We start from the raw sequence: 16,366 nt of genomic DNA, 5'->3' as shown, positions 1-16,366 counted from the left end.
CAACGATTTACGACGGTTACGATGGTATTACCTTTTCTTCACGATACTTTTCTTTTTCTTTCTCTTCTTCCGCCGTATTTGAGTTGATCACTATGGTTGGTCGCTTTACGTCATCGTGTACGAGGGACACGCCGAAAAAAGTTTGTGGAAAATCATTACTCCACGGATCCTTTTCATCGAGTGTTCCAAGATAGCCGTTAGTGGAATTTTCGACCTCGTTTAAGACCCATCAACGAGCTGAAATCTGCTCGCCAACTTTACTCGGAATTCAATGCTTTTCAATTACAAAGATTTTCCGGTTAACCGTTCCTTAATTAAACATGTAACTATACCGAAACGTTTAAATTACTTTTTGGACCTGGTATACAGGTCAAAGCTACTCCAGTTTACTCTGCTTTTTTCAGATCGTCCCTTTCAATTTCGCTGCGCGGAACGTCGGGAAAGGAACTCGAATACGAACGACACGAATAATTTGATAGAAAATCATCGTCGAAGCGAATTCGAAGCAAATTCGAAGCAAATTCGAAGCAAATTCGGGCCGAACGAATTCTCGCCTCGATTCGAAGCCAATATGCTTGTCCTTAAATTGGCTGTCCTCCTCGGCAGGATACCTACGAAATCGCAAATACGAGACCGACGATTCGTAGGAAAATCTGTGTGACCGCCGATAATAAAATCTCCTATAATCGACGTTGGCCTGCTTACGTCAATCTGCTCGTGGCAGGTGTCCGACGATACAGGCTCAACGCGACATCAACCTCTTCGTTATAATCCGTACAAGCTTGGTCTCGTGTAACGGTAACGTTAGTCGTGTAATAGATACTTTCGATGTCGGCGTCGAAATCATTTCCCAATATATTTCCTGCGAAATTGCTTCGTAATTTCGTAGTAACACACCGACTGGCTATGTGCCACGTCACCGACTCGCCTACACCTCGCTATCTCTCCCTTAACGACAATTTTATTGAACCGAGCGATCGACCCAGCTCGCCCGGTAAATACCTTCGCTCCTCTGGACACACCGACGATAATTGACCCAGTTCGATATCCTTGTAAACCGACGCCAGGCGTTTCTTGCCTCGTAAAGACGAATCTTTCGAACGGTGTCATTCGCGTTCAATTCGTTTTTCTAGCGAGGGGTCTCGAATCTTTAAACGACGAGAAACCTAATCACTTTCAGACAACTTTCGTTTAAAGACGAAAGAACGTAAAGAACTGGGTTCGGCCTTCTCCCATCTGCGTATCTTTCGGGGAGTCGATTGCGATGGTCATCTCCTTTGTCGGATACGATTCGAATTGGTCGAATAAGCTGGCAAGTGCTAGATCCGTCTCATCTCCTTCTTCCGTCGAATATTAGCGCCACTACGAACGCATAAGCCGAAAAATCTTGCCACCGTATTACGCCGAAATATTAGACGATGTTCATTCGCAAGCGATAAAGCTTCGCTACTGTTCGCGATCGGCGCTGCTCTACTACGAAATATCAAATTTATCGCGTAGCCGCGTACACGGGAGAAGGAAAGAGATCGCAAGGGCGGTATTTACCCAATGCGAGAGACAGGCTACGAAAGACGAGCACGAGCGACTACAAAGTTCAATCGGGCTCGATGAAGCTTAACTTGCTCCGCGGAGAGCGGCCATTTGGAATTTGAGTGGCGTGTACGGTGTGCTCGGAGCGTTAACGAGTTCGATCGTCATCGTAAATAAGCAACCAGCGGTCCGAAAAATCTCGCCACGGTCAAGAAGGCTTAAGAAGCCGTTCGCGGAAGATGGACGGCGCCACCCGCTACTTCTCGGCCGGAAATTACAGGTGACTTAGCGCGGTCTCTCTGCCCTCGCTTCTCTCGACAGACAGAGAGAAGAGGGCGCGGGCGCATCGTAAAATCCAAGCGAAGAGAAAGAAAGAGAGAGAGAGAGGCGTCGCTCGTCGAAAAACTCAGATGCGATCTTTCGCGAGTTCGTCGACAGTTTCTGCCTCGCTGTTACGTTTCTACCGCCCCCGCTGTATTTCGAAACGGAAGGGGGGCGCGATTCCGTCTGTCGGCTCTCTTCCTGCACGCTTCGTTGTGCACCGTCGCGCGTATCTAGACGCTGGAAACGAGAATTATGAAAATTTCGTGGAGCAGTTGCGCCAACTCTTCTCGTTTCTCGCCATTGAAATCGCAGGTGTCAGGTCGCGCGATCGATACAACCCCCGTTAAAGGATCGAAACGATGTTCGTTTGCGATTCTAGGCAAAATCGTTTCCTATTTAGCGTGAAAGTTCCAATTGTTTCTCTCGTCTAGTTAGCGCGCAAGCTTCTTCTCCTTTCCTTTCACTCGTTAGAAGCGAAATAGTTCAGAGATCCTCGCAGCGTTTCAAACATCCCGATGACTCTCTTCGTTCCATTGTCTTCGTCCAGTTGTCTTCGAAACGTTAATTTATTCGTTCGTTCTCCTCGTTGGCGTAAGCGCAAACGCGCTCGATCGGTTACCTCTATTTTCGTTTTTTTCTCTGGGTAGCGCGTCGAGCGAAAAGCGGGTGTGAGTGGCTTGACGGCTCGAGAGAGTGCGATCGAGGATTCCCGATGTTCTTCTCTGACGGATCGTCGATATACGTAGAACGCGACGAGGTCCAACTCGATTTCGCGTCGCGCGTTTCAGAGGATATCAGCCCTTTTCTCTCGCGATCCAGCAAGAAACGACGAGCCGAGCGAAGGAGGAGGAGTCAACCTCGACTGCGGTATCTGCGCCGACGACGCGATCCGAACGTAGCGATTGGAAGGTCGCTTTAAGCGTTAATTTGGCGATCTCGCGATCGATCGAGATCGGTGTCGGGATCGGCGTAATACGCGCGTACGATCCCATATTACGAGCGAAAGACGATTAAAAGACTTCGCGCTCGTAACCGTAACACTGTCCGGGCATGGTTGTCCTTGGGTTTACGACGCCTGTCGCTCGAGATCCCATTGTCTCGAATCGATTATCCAACACTTTGCACCTGCTCCGATTAGTGCAACGTCGAGGAACAAAACAATGCAAGAACGATAAAACATAGGATATACATTAAATGATAAGGGATCGGGGCTTTGGCGCTACTTTGGCGGGGCTACTTTGGCGGCTTAAAAGAGACGAATACGTGGAATACGTCGATCGATCTCTCGTATCGAGGATACGGACTGGCGAACGTAAGACGGATCAAGTTTCGAGCAACGTTTCGAAAGGGCGAATAAATTGGAATTAACGCGGCTCGCTATAGGGCGAGTATACGGAAACCACGGGCTGCGATAATGTAACCCGCGGGATAAAGGCTTCCGCGTACGACTCGACGTACAATTGCCCTTTACAGTGTTCGCAGTGGAAAACGATCTGCGCACAGATCGGGGTGCGGCTTAATGCCAATTCACGGACAAAGGGTGACCGCGGACGAAAAAGAGAGCCACGGGATTCTTGGAGCGAGCGAGTAAAGTGAGAACGGCCGGCTGCGCCGTTTCTTTCGACGTTGCTCTCTCGATTCGGAGATAACAGCGCTGTGTGCCGCCGGACGATTAATAACCGACTCGAGATCTAGATACGAATAAGTATAAAAAGGTTGGATCTTGGTTTCGTCGTTCTTACGACCATATAACGCTTCGTAGGACGTGACGATGTGAAACGAAGAATCCCTTCAGAGTGGAAAATGCCGCGACACGGACCGACGCGAAGGCCGACTTTGATACAAAGCCGAAGGTACTTGACTCCAACGACGTCGAGTATCGCTCAAGGGAGATCGGTCATGAAGTAAGGGAAAGAGGAGCACTCGTACGATCCTCGTCCCCCGTGCGATTAAATATCGCAGGGGTGCGGTCGATGGAGATCGTAAGAAGATTCGCGATAAAGCGATCGAAGCAGGCTTACGCCTGTAATCTTTGGAGGTACGTTAATATCGCGACTAAACGTCGTAACCTACGAAATCCGGAGAAGAGGGTCGCAGTTATTAATCGGGCAGCGATAATCGCCGGCTCCACGATATCCAACGAATTCATCCGCCCCCTCGTCCGTCGATACTCCGTCGTTCTTCGATCGTCGTTCTTAATTGCGCGTCTCAGGGGGACGAGAGCAACGCGTATCGCCACCACGCGTCGATCGACGAGGTATCGATTCGCTTCCGCGACCAGCGTCAAAGGCCGGGCCGACGAAACAACGTTATGCCACGCGTCGAGATTCGCGTTGCTCGGCGTCTTTCTCCGTGGGTCACGAAACCAAAAGGGAGGAAAAACACGAGGGATCCGTGAAAAGGCGTCGTTGTGCGATCAGCGTGTGTCCAACGATAAGCGAAGCGACGAGGACGCGACCTAACACCAACACGGGCAATTCCTTTTCCTCGGGTTTCTCGTTTTCTGGATGGACGATCCGGTCCGTAGTTTTTGATTCTCTACAGAGGAGTATACAAGTACTTGATTTGCAAAATGATTAGTTTAAAAGATATCTTAAATTTAACTTTTTTTTATTTTATTTTATTTTATTTCTTTTATTCCTTTTTTTATTTTATTTTACTTTTTATTCTATTTTTTTTATTATGTACCTTGCAATTCGTACAGCTGAACATTAAATTTAGTATTGTAGGACTTGTGTGAATGAGGAGGAAGGATAAGAGAGAGTTAACAAGTTTTTATGCTTTCATTAGTTTTTATTCACCTACAGTCTTGACTAAGAATATACAATTCAGTACTAATATATATAGAAAAATACAAATATCCACATAAAACTGTACATACAATCATACATACGAAACCATACATACAAAACCAGACATACAAAACCAAACTTGACTAAGAATATACAATTCAGTAGTAATATATATAAAAAAAATACAAATATCCACATAAAACTGTACATACAACCATACATACAAAACCATACATACAAGAATTATTATACTTAGAAAAAAAGTGTCTGGCAATAGTAGCGATTATTCGGGATCGAGGTATCCCAACTCCAGCCAGTATGCTGCCATATCTCTTGCGGATTCTCCCGGCTCTCGGTCCAGCAGCAACCTTGCAGTTATTGCTTCTCCTGGAGAAGGATCGATGTTGACTAGGCTCCCTGTCCGTCTCAACATGGTGAATTGGGCCACTCGATGTCTCTTCCCTTGGATCGGTTGTTCTCGTACACCTGGCAGAACGATTTTTCTAGCCCACGGTGCCATTTTTGCCAAATTACGGGGCAGCAGCCGTATTGAATCGAGACATTGCTCGCTCTCTAACCCCCAATCGATTAGAAAGACGATGTAGCCAGTCATGGTCCTTTGTAAAAGGATGGCTCTTTCCCAAGCGCTAGATTCCTTAAAATCTACTAGCACGGCGACTAGCATGCCTGTTCTTAAACTTTTCGCCTTCGGCAAGTACTCCACGGGATGTTCCATCATCTTCAAATTGAGTGTTTGGGTTATCTTCGGCCATCCAGCCAAACGAACCCACATGGTGGTAAGTGACTCGACTCGAACCACCCGGACGGGAACTCCTTCTCGGAACCGATCGTTTGTCTTTTGTAAAATCTCCATGGTATACTAGATTTGGAAAAAATTTCGAATGTCAATGTTCGACTATACTGATCTGCCTAGTTTACGTGTCTATGTCGGATGGTGCTGGCTCCGCCGGGAATCGGACCCCCCTTTATATACCAGCAGCACCGACCTTGGAGAGGACCCCCTTTATATATCAGCTGCACCGACCTTAGAGAGGACCCCTTTAAATATCAGCAGCACCGACCTTGGAGAGAACCCCCTTTATATATCAGCTGCACCGACCTTAGAGAGGACCCCTTTAAATATCAGCAGCACCGACCTTGGAGAGGTACTCGGTCACCGTTTAAGCTAAACGCACGTTTTCGTTTGTCTTTTTTCACACTTTTCTTGTCCTCGCAATATTTTATAACAGTGTTATCAATACATACAGGCAAAATATATAGTCTATTTTTGATACACAAGTGTCAGATATCAATTATTGCTTTCCGTTAAAATAAATATATCATTATTAGATGCTCTTTTTAATATTCCGATCCGCATCCTTACAATATTTTACAATTTTTAACCTAAAAATGTCGCTAGAAAATAGAAAACGAAAAACAATTTGAAAAGCACTAGCTCGCTTGAATGTGAAAATTGTGACGTGGGTGTATGTGCTTTGCCCTGCTTTAAAATATATCACACTCAATTGTATTATTAATAATTAAAGTAAATTATTAAAGTTCACGTATATGTATCGTACCTTTAAGAAAAATTAACATTTAATTATCCAATGTGCTTGCGTAGAGAACAGCATTATCCGCCACATATTGCGGTGCAGTATCGTTTACGCGTAGTTCGCGTCAAACCCTGCCCTACGAAGGAACGTCCCCGCACAAAATTCAATCGTACCTAAGACGTTAAACCGATCCTTTGCAAGTTTTCTTCAAAGAGATACGCTATACGAGTTGTTTGATTGATATCCGAAAAGTTTCTTTCTGTTTATGAGGAAATAATAGACGCACAATGTTATTTGCTTTATATCGTTTTGTCGCATTACGTACGATCCATTTTGTTCTATTGAGATAAACACCGAGACATTTCACAGACTTGGTTTCACGTTTGTACAGAGGTGCTTTATTGTAAAAACGACGTTTGCGAAAAAAGACATTTTTCGGACAACCTAATATATTTCATACGATGCTGTTGCCAAGAAATATTTATTAACGAAATGCTAAAAACTGTTATTTGCAAACAAATACTAGGGGAAATTGTTTTATCCGCTTTTACACGCAGAAGAATTTTACTGCTCAATAATATTGCTATTGGAACGAACGAGCCGTTTCGCTAACATCGGAACGAAGTAGAAACGAATCGGTACTTATCAAGGAGAAAACCTTGTCCAGCGTGGGGAAAAGTTTAAGGACCGATGTCCCTCGATCCACGCTGGAGACGGCCGATGAAACAAGGCGAATTAGCGGGAGATCGGGAGCAGAAGGCAGAACGGGCGGAATAGAAAAGGAATGGATACGGCAAGCTTCGGCCGTGCGATTTCGTATCACGTAGCGTTATCCCCTCGTAAAGTTGGCCACTCGTGCCACTAGCAGAAACTGTATGGCGGGCTCCGAGAGGATTTTAATCGCGCGACGGTCGAACGTATCGGTGAAATTACTGGAGAGCCCCGTCGACGTGCCTTTCGTTCCTGTCTGCCCCACGGCTCGGCTGCCACGGATCTAACAGATTGACCGGATCCAACGTGCCGGGTTACGAAACTTCGAAACTGGCTAGAATCGACTGCTAAGTTAATTGCCGGTCGCTCCCTCGCACCTACTCGTCTATCAGGCGACTCCAACTAGTAACCAACGAGGAAACCGCTGATGTCAGGCGTAAATTCAGCTGAAAATCCGTAGCGTGGAACGATGAAAGAGGCCGCACGGAAGAAAATAGCCTGGCGATCAAAAGGCTGGAACGTGCTTTCAGACCCGAACGCTTAGCTGCGCCGCCCCGCACCGAGATCCACTTTGACTTTCGCCCTTTGTTGCGAATATGACAGCCCGTTCGCGCTTTACCCTCGACGATCGACGCCGACCACGCTTCTGCCGCCTGTTATTTCCCAACCGTCCACCGTTTTGCTCCCCTTCTTTTTCATTTTCTTCTTTCCGCTCTTCTCCTTTTATCCTCTTTTCCCTTCTTCTCTCGCCGAAGCGCCGCGTTTGCTGTCGAGTTCGGCTACGATTGGCAAACACAAATCTTACGTGGACGCGCGATACGCGCGTTCCACGCATTTCAAATTTCACGACGTAACGTACTCGACGACTCAACGTAACGTGGAAAACGCGACAAGATGTTCGAATTTGGAATTATGCGAGCGCGCTGGGTCGATCGGCATGCCATCCGCCAAACGCGCGGCAAATAAATCTGTCGGTGTAATTTTAACGAGCCGCGATACCGCTCGAGGATTATACGGGTAATTTAAATTCCGCTCGCTCGATCGACGCGACTGATGGAACGACGATGAGCCGGCTGAGCCGAGATGAAATGATAAATTAGCGAATGAAACAGCCAAGTATAATGGAATGCCCGGTTAAATATAGAGCGTTTTAAACCGATTAACAGATAACTGCAAATTAGATCGTCCATTAACGCGGTTCGTCCACGTTCGAGCGGCATCGTTCGAGAATCAGTCGGAGAATTAGTCCGAGAATTAGTCAGAATACCCTCCGATCGATCGTTTTCCCCCCCGAAATCTGGCATTCAATCTGTTTCGATTCGCCATTCGCGCGATCCGAATTTAAGTTTCACGATTGTGAATACGAACGAGCCGTGCGTACCACTGACTATCGCACGATCGCTGTGGCAAAACGCTGGCGTACAATTAGCGCTATTTGCCGTTACGTGAAATATATTGTAAACGTTATTGCTCGCGCGTGGAAACTCGCTACTTCGCGCAGCCAGTCGAACTGTTCGATATTTATAGTTAGTCGACAAATACCGCGTACCTATCGTCGAGATTCTACGCAAGCATTGCGCGCGATAGAAACCCCTTCTATATCGTGCAATTGTCGTATCGAATAGCCGCTGCTCGAATTTCGCGCTGCGAATCGCATTCAAAAAATTTTATTTATCTGGAAATCGAACGTGCAGATTTTTTTTTTTAATTCAAACGACGTAACCCGAGCAGTTAGATTGGCCGAATTTCGTTCTCTTTGGAAACTTTGAGACCTCCGAACAACCCGTCTCTAGATGTCTACGATAACTTTGAAATTCCTTGTAAATTCGACCAATCGCGGGGAGACGTACTCGCGAGGAGAGTCGTCAACGGGGGTCGTAAATCCCCGTTACGATTATAACAATCGACACCACGAATTGATCGATCCCCTGATTTCCTTTGAGAAAATGAGGGGTGATTGAGTTGGTATAACACTGGGATTCACAGTATTATAAAGTATATATTTCCAAGCACTTAGTTACAAAAGATTTGCGTGAAGAATGCGACTCTCGCGCTATGTGCAGACTGCCGCGTTAGGCGTTAGTTGGTAGACCGTCGCGTTAGGCGTTAGTTGGGAGACCGTCGCGTTAGGCGTTAGTTGGGAGACTGTCGCGTTAGGCGTTAGCTGGTAGACCGTTTGTCGCTCTTTTGTTTAATACGGAAGAAAGTTCGGTGTGGGTGTGCCCCTGTGCATAAAGAACGCGGATTCGTTGGTCCCACTTTCGTTAGGAAAAGTGAGGGTAACGAACCGCGGTGTCGATTGGTCATGCTGCACTACTGCTCGAAGGGATGAGTAGGGAGTCTTCTACCATCGTGGTGCGTAAATGACTGTGTGTATGAGAAAACCTAGCCTGTTTTATTACAGGGCTATTCGGGTTTTCCTAATGGGTGCATACCCGCTTTCTCCGCGTTTTAAAGGCGACTAATAAACCCAAGGACACCTCTAAAACCGACTGTGTTTCGAGCATATTTTGGCTTGCAATTCTTCAAGACAATCGGATTGAAGACATATGGCGAAACAATGCAGGGAAATGAAAGTTATGGTGGGTCCTTAGGTTTATTGAGGGTCGAAGTGCCGTTACGCAGGTCGGTTGTTGTCCGGTCGCGCGGGCTGGCGAGCAGATGTTTTAGGCGTCGTAACATCCTCCCCCCGTTGAGAGGGCACCGATCAAATTCTGGCTGTGGAGTCTGGTGTGTCGTTGGTGACCTCCTTCGCTCCGTGTGGGCGTTCGGCCTCGTCTGGATCTGGGTGGATGGGTAAGGGGACCAGTCTTTTGACGCCGCGGTCCAGGATGCTTGTTGCCGTCTGCACGGTAGCGGTCCGGATGATTCCGTCGGCTCCTGGATGGACCTTGATTACGCGGCCCAAAGGCCACTGCATAGAGGGCACGTTGTCCTCCCTGAGGATTACTACGGTGCCTTCATGAATGTTGTGTTTGCCCTTGTCCCATTTGCTGCGGCGGGTTAACTCGTTTAGGTATTCTCGATACCATCGGCTCCAGAAGTGCTGCTTAATCTGGTGAATGCGCTGCCAACTGGATAGCCGTCCTGATGGAACTGTCCTGAAATCACGCTCCCGTAAACTGGTTAGGGTATCACCGATTAGAAAATGACCGGGAGTGAGGACAGGGGGATCTTTCGGATCGGATGAGGTGGGAGTCAGTGGGCGTGAATTGAGAATGGCCTCAATTTCGATCACAAGGGTGTTGAGGTGTTCAAAGGTCAGGAGCTCCGTGCCGACCACGCGGATGAGATGGCGTTTGAACGATTTAACTGCGGCTTCCCATAAGCCGCCAAAATGTGGTGAGTTCGGAGGATTAAAACGCCATTGTATTTGTCGGTCGGCGAGAAAATTCTGTACCCTATCCTGGTGGTCGTCGGACTGCAATAGGGTCCGGAGTTCTTGCAGCTCCCGATTAGCCCCGACGAAATTGGTGCCGTTGTCGGTGAGGATCGTTGCGCAGTATCCTCGCCGCGAGATGAAACGGCGTAGCGCGGCCAAGAAGGCGTCGGTGGTTAGGTCGCTGACTAACTCTATGTGGACCGCCTTTGTCGCCAGACAAACGAATATGGCGGCGTACGTCTTGATTTTACGTCGGTTGCGGTCCCTCCTCTCCTTGATGTAGAATGGGCCGCAGTAGTCGATTCCGACGTTCCTGAACGGCCGCGATTCGGTAATACGCGCCTCTGGCAAATCACCCATCAAGTATTCCACTGGTGGAGGGTTGGCTCTGCAGCAGCGGACGCACCTTCTGAGAGTGCGCCATACCTGGCTACGGCCGTCGATCGGTCAATAGCGCAGTCTCATCGCGTATAGGGTAGCTTGGGTCCCTGTGTGATGATTGTTCCGGTGCTCTTGTTCTATAATTAGCTCTGTCACCGGGGATTTCGGTAGGATGATCGGGTGTTTTTGGCTGAAGGGTATGGCGGAGTTGGTTAGTCGCCCTCCTACCCGGAGTAGCCCATCTTCGTTGAGGAAGGGGTTTAATGGCTGTAGTTTCCCTCCAACGTCCTCGCTTCGATTTTTTTGGAGGATCCGAATTTCAGGCGCGAAATGCTGGGATTGTAAGATTTTTATTAGCCTGTTGTGCGCTGCGGTCAGTTCGTCTGTGGTGAGATGGGCAGTTCGGTGTTGCTTATGTCTCCATCGAAGACACCGGGCGACGATTCTTATTAGTCTTGGCCAAGACGAGTAGCGATGGAGGAGAGTGTTGTCGTTAACACTCGTCCTCAGACAGATCGTCTTCTTTTGCTCCGGGAGGTCGACTACCGGTATCGGGCTCCAAACCGGCCAATAGCTTTCGCTTTGCAGGAGCCACCTTGGCCCGTTTTTCCAAATGGACGGACATAGGAATTCCTTGGGCGTCTGGCCTCGGGAGATGAGATCCGCTGGATTATCGTCGGTAGGCACATGACGCCAGTCGGAGATATTGGTCTTGGTCTGTATCTCAGCGACTCGATTCGCCACAAATGTTTTCAAGGTGTGCGGCGAAGACCTGATCCAATGGAGTACGATGGTGGAGTCAGTCCAGTAGACTATCCGCGATATCTTGGTCGTCAGGGCCTGTTGTATTGACGAAATCAAGGACGTCAAAATAAGTGCCCCACTTAATTCGAGACGTGGTATGGAGAGCGATTTGAGCGGCGCTACCTTCGACCGCGCCGTGAGGAGTCGAGTCCAAATATTGTTCTTTCGGTCAGTCGTCCGCACGTAGACGCACGCCCCATATGCCCTTTCGCTAGCGTCACAGAATCCGTGGAGCTCAATTTTCGTTGCGGATTCTAGGATGGTCTTCCGAGGGAACCTTACCGCATTTAACAACGGCAATTGGGTGTGGTATTTGATCCATGCTGTGTGTACGTCTGACGGAAGGGATTCGTCCCAATCTACCTTCAATGTCCAGACTTGTTGCAAAATCATTTTTGCTCGAACGATTACCGGCGCGAGCAATCCTAGTGGATCATATATTTGTGCGATGACTGAGCTGATTGATCGCTTTGTGATTCGGGAAGTGTCACTGTTCGTCTTGACCGAATATAGTATGGTATCGTCGGCTGAATCCCAAAAGACGCCGAGTGTTTTTAACGTGGATGACTCACCGAGATGTAATTTCTGCTTGGTGTCTTCCTCAGGTAGCCCTCTCAGCAGATCCCGATCGTTTGAGGCCCATTTGCGGATATTTAGACCGGCTAGCTTAAGTAATCTCGTGAGATCATTCCTGATTGATAGGGCTTCGTCCTTCGTATCGGCTCCGGTCAACGCATCGTCGACATAGAAGTCTCGCCGTAGGATCTGCGCTGCTCTCGGAAATCGAGGTCCCTCGTCCTCTGCCAACTGTTTGAGACATCGGATGGCCAGATACGGGGCTGCGGATAGACCGAACGTTACGGTGTTGAGTCGGTAAGTTTCGATCTCTCCGTTGTCGGCACGCCACAGAATCTTTTGGTAGGGACGATCTTCTGGACGTAGGAGGAATTGGCGGTACATCTTCTCGATGTCGCCGGTAAGGACATATTGAAATGACCGGAATCTCAATAGGATGTTCCTCAGGTCTTCTTGTAATTTCGGACCCGTATGAAGGGCGTCGTTTAGAGACACTCCCGTGGTACTTGAAGCTGAGCCGTCGAACACAACCCGTAGCTTGGTGGTGTCGCTCGATTCCTTGGTCACGCCGTGATGTGGTAAATAATATCCGTGGTCGGTGGCGTGATCCGTGTTGATCTTTGTCATGTGACCCAAGTCTAAATATTCTTGAATCACAGCACTATACGCGGTTTCATATTGTTTGTCGCGTTGGAATCGGCGATGAAGAGAGGCGAGCCTGCTCATTGCAGTGGCCTTCGATGACCCTAGTGAGGAAAGCTTTTCGTTGAACGGTAATGCAACGATGTATCTGCCTTCCTTGGTTCGTCGGACATGGTTTCGGAAATGTTCTTCACATAGTCGTTCCGATTCCGAAAGATGAGTAGTGGCCTGTCCCTCGTCGATCTCCCAAAACCGTGCGAGGTCCTCTTGCAGAGCCGTTGTGGTTGCGTGGAACGTATTTATCGCGGTTTGGGACGTGGGACTCCCCCCGATTACCCAGCCGAAGCGTGTTTTTTGTAGACGTAGTTCAGGTTCGCCTGGTTGTGCCAGATTGACCTGCCCGATGCACAGCGACGCGAATGTTGATCCGGTACTAAGTAAAACATCGATCGGGGCTGGGCAATGGAATTGTGGATCGGCTAGATGAATATTTCTGGGTAATCCCAGACTCGAGGGATCGATGGGCTCGCTTGGTACGAGGATCGATATGGCCGGGATAACAAGAAATCTCAATGTCTTCTTGTACTCGCCGTCCGTCGACGTGATGGTGGCCGTGGTGTAACGTTTTGCCGTGGTGCTCAAATTGTCGAGGGCTCCGATCTGGATCGCACATCTCCTTTGCCTTATACCGAGGGAGTTCGCGAGCCTGTCGGTCATGAAGTTCATGCTCGACCCAGTGTCGAGTAAGGCTCGGGCTCGGATTGGTTGTGCCTGTTTGTTCAAAACCTTGATCTGTGCTGTGGCCAACAGATCATGATGCAGAGGGGTGTGGGGAGATGTGTTTGTTAGTCCGATCCCCCTTGCTGTCGTAGTCTCGGACAGTCAGTTTTGCCCCGGTTGGGACTTGGATGAAGAGGTTGGGGTGGTGTTCCGGATCCGGGCTGAGCGTGACTCGTACGAGGAATGCTCTTTCGTACCTCTTGGAACCGAAGATGTATGCTTCCGTGAAGTATCGGATGTTCGCCTCGATTTGTGGGACGACCGCGACTTCGATGATCCCGATGGGGATTGTTCGGTGGAGGCTCGCTTGTGTGATGAACGACTGCCCGACGATCGACCGCTCGGTGCGCGACTGCCCGACGACCGACCGCTCGATGCGCGACTGTCCGACGACCGACTGCTCGGCGACCAACCGCTTGCCGACCGACCGCTCGACGATCGACCGCTCGACGATCGACCGCTCGAAGATCGACCGCTCGACGACCATGAATCTACCTGGGTTTTTTCGCGGTGTAGATACGTATGGTGTCGGTGACCGCAGATACGACACGAACCCGATGTACACTGTGTCGGCGAATGTCCTGTGCCTAGGCAATTTATGCACAACGATGCCTTCTTCACGATTTGAAAACGTTTGGTCGCTGATTTGGCCTTGAATATTTTGCAGTGTCTGATCTCGTGATGTCCGTTGCAGGTCGGACACACCACCGTTCTGCTGGTTGTAGCAAGGGTTCGCCCATGCGGTATGGTTGTTCGCTGACTGCGGTGTTTGTGTGTTGACCCTTTTGATTCCTTCTCTTTAGAGAGGAATTGAGTCCCGTTCGCCCGTGTTTTGAGAAAGTCTATCAGATGCTGATAGGATGGCACCTTTTGGCGGGGCAGTGTGCGTTGCCATTTACGCAGGCTGGACGCGGGCAACTTCGACGCGATCAATTCGATCATCGCTATGTTTGAAGTGACGGGCTCCTTTAGATGTTCGAGCGCCTTTAGATTTACGCTGATGGTTTCCAACAAATCCTCTAGGGCCTCTGGAGTTTCCCTTTTGATTTCCGGATAATTACGCATCAGATTCCAATGGCGCATGCAGATTTGGAGGGGGCAATTGAACTTGTCCTTCAGTGTATCAAGCGCGATGGAATAGTTGGCCTCTGTGAGTTCTAATGACTGGATACTCTGTGCGGCCCGTCCAGTTATAGATGAGCGTAGATGCTGGAACTTTTGGACATTCGTCAAACCTTCGTTAAGGTCCACTATGGATGTGAACGTGTCGTAGAAATAGGTCCAATTCTCGAGGGCACCGTCGAATTGGGGCACGCGGACCTCTGGAACGGTGGTCGGCTCTGGTTTCCGGCACGTCTCACCTCTTGTTGTAGTCGACGGGGTTGTTGCTGATATTTGCTCAAAGAGCTCTCGGAACCGCATGTCAAGCTCCCGATGCTCTTGCGATAACGAATCTACCCGCGCATCTTCCCCCTCATCTACCACACCTAACTCTTCTTGAACCTCGAGTATCCTCCTCCAAAGCTCATCGAACGAGCTGCGGCAAGATGCTAGGAAGATTCTGTTTGCCTTCCCAGACGCTTCGTACTCATCGAGTTCGCGCCTTATGGTTGCAAGTCGACGGGCTAGGACGCCTCGTCTCCGCCGTAACGTGCTGATTGATTCAGCTTGGGCCATGTTTGATTTTGATAATGAACGCCCTTACCTTGATCAAATGGACGTTGATCTGGGATTCTGTTGCTAATCGTTACGATGCGGCGTGGGCTCGTGTAGATGCTGCGCGACGGAGGTGCTTCTCTCCGATGGCGGTTCCCTTGCTCAGTTGACTAAGTGGTTGGAACTTGGATCTCACGCGACACTGTATAGTCACTGGTCAGTGCACTTTTTGGTGGCACGAGATCCGGCTCGAAGGACCATGTAAATTCGACCAATCGCGGGGAGACGTACTCGCGAGGAGAGTCGTCAACGGGGGTCGTAAATCCCCGTTACGATTATAACAATCGACACCACGAATTGATCGACCCCCTGATTTCCTTTGAGATAATGAGGGGTGATTGAGTTGGTATAACACTGGGATTCACAGTATTATAAAGTATATATTTCCAAGCACTTAGTTACAAAAGATTTGCGTGAAGAATGCGACTCTCGCGCTATGTGCAGACTGCCGCGTTAGGCGTTAGTTGGTAGACCGTCGCGTTAGGCGTTAGTTGGGAGACCGTCGCGTTAGGCGTTAGTTGGGAGACTGTCGCGTTAGGCGTTAGCTGGTAGACCGTTTGTCGCTCTTTTGTTTAATACGGAAGAAAGTTCGGTGTGGGTGTGCCCCTGTGCATAAAGAACGCGGATTCGTTGGTCCCACTTTCGTTAGGAAAAGTGAGGGTAACGAACCGCGGTGTCGATTGGTCATGCTGCACTACTGCTCGAAGGGATGAGTAGGGAGTCTTCTACCATCGTGGTGCGTAAATGACTGTGTGTATGAGAAAACCTAGCCTGTTTTATTACAGGGCTATTCGGGTTTTCCTAATGGGTGCATACCCGCTTTCTCCGTGTTTTAAAGGCGACTAATGAACCCAAGGACACCTCTAAAACCGACTGTGTTTCGAGCATATTTTGGCTTGCAATTCTTCAAGACAATCGGATTGAAGACATATGGCGAAACAATGCAGGGAAATGAAAGTTATGGTGGGTCCTTAGGTTTATTGAGGGTCGAAGTGCCGTTACGCAGGTCGGTTGTTGTCCGGTCGCGCGGGCTGGCGAGCAGATGCTTTAGGCGTCGTAACATTCCTAAATTCCAATTAATAAGTAAAAACCGGAACGACCAAAATTCCCTGGACCGCGTAATCCGCATGAAAATACAAATTCAGCGTCGAATTCGAAGAGATAGATGAAAG

At 48.8% G+C, this 16,366-nt stretch overlaps 2 protein-coding genes across 2 annotated transcripts; both read right to left on the bottom strand.

Moving 5' to 3' along the window:
• Positions 1-9,620: 9,620 nt before the first annotated feature.
• LOC126875683 (uncharacterized) lies at positions 9,621-10,655 on the bottom strand. Its single transcript, XM_050638573.1, has one exon. It carries the CDS (start codon positions 10,653-10,655, stop codon positions 9,621-9,623), a length of 1,035 nt encoding a protein of 344 aa, XP_050494530.1.
• An 87-nt stretch (positions 10,656-10,742) lies between these two features.
• On the bottom strand, positions 10,743-15,155 carry LOC126875682 (uncharacterized). The gene is made up of 2 exons (XM_050638571.1): positions 14,033-15,155; positions 10,743-13,495 (listed from the first exon to the last, which is right to left on the bottom strand). Exons 1-2 carry the CDS (start codon positions 15,153-15,155, stop codon positions 10,743-10,745), a joined length of 3,876 nt encoding a protein of 1,291 aa, XP_050494528.1.
• Positions 15,156-16,366: the final 1,211 nt, after the last annotated feature.

The sequence above is a fragment of the Bombus huntii genome, unplaced genomic scaffold (assembly GCF_024542735.1).
Source record: "Bombus huntii isolate Logan2020A unplaced genomic scaffold, iyBomHunt1.1 ctg00000052.1, whole genome shotgun sequence".
NCBI lineage: Eukaryota > Metazoa > Arthropoda > Insecta > Hymenoptera > Apidae > Bombus > Bombus huntii.
This window is presented reverse-complemented; position numbering and strand designations above follow the sequence as displayed.

Coding starts and splice junctions, on each gene's coding strand:
- LOC126875683 (XM_050638573.1), bottom strand. CDS start 10,655: ATGGGTGATTTGCCAGAGGCGCGTATTACCGAATCGCGGCCGTTCAGG.
- LOC126875682 (XM_050638571.1), bottom strand. CDS start 15,155: ATGGCCCAAGCTGAATCAATCAGCACGTTACGGCGGAGACGAGGCGTC. Junction 13,496..14,032: donor GCCGACACAGTGTACATCGG/GTTCGTGTCGTA, acceptor TGTTGGCCACAG/CACAGATCAAGGTTTTGAAC.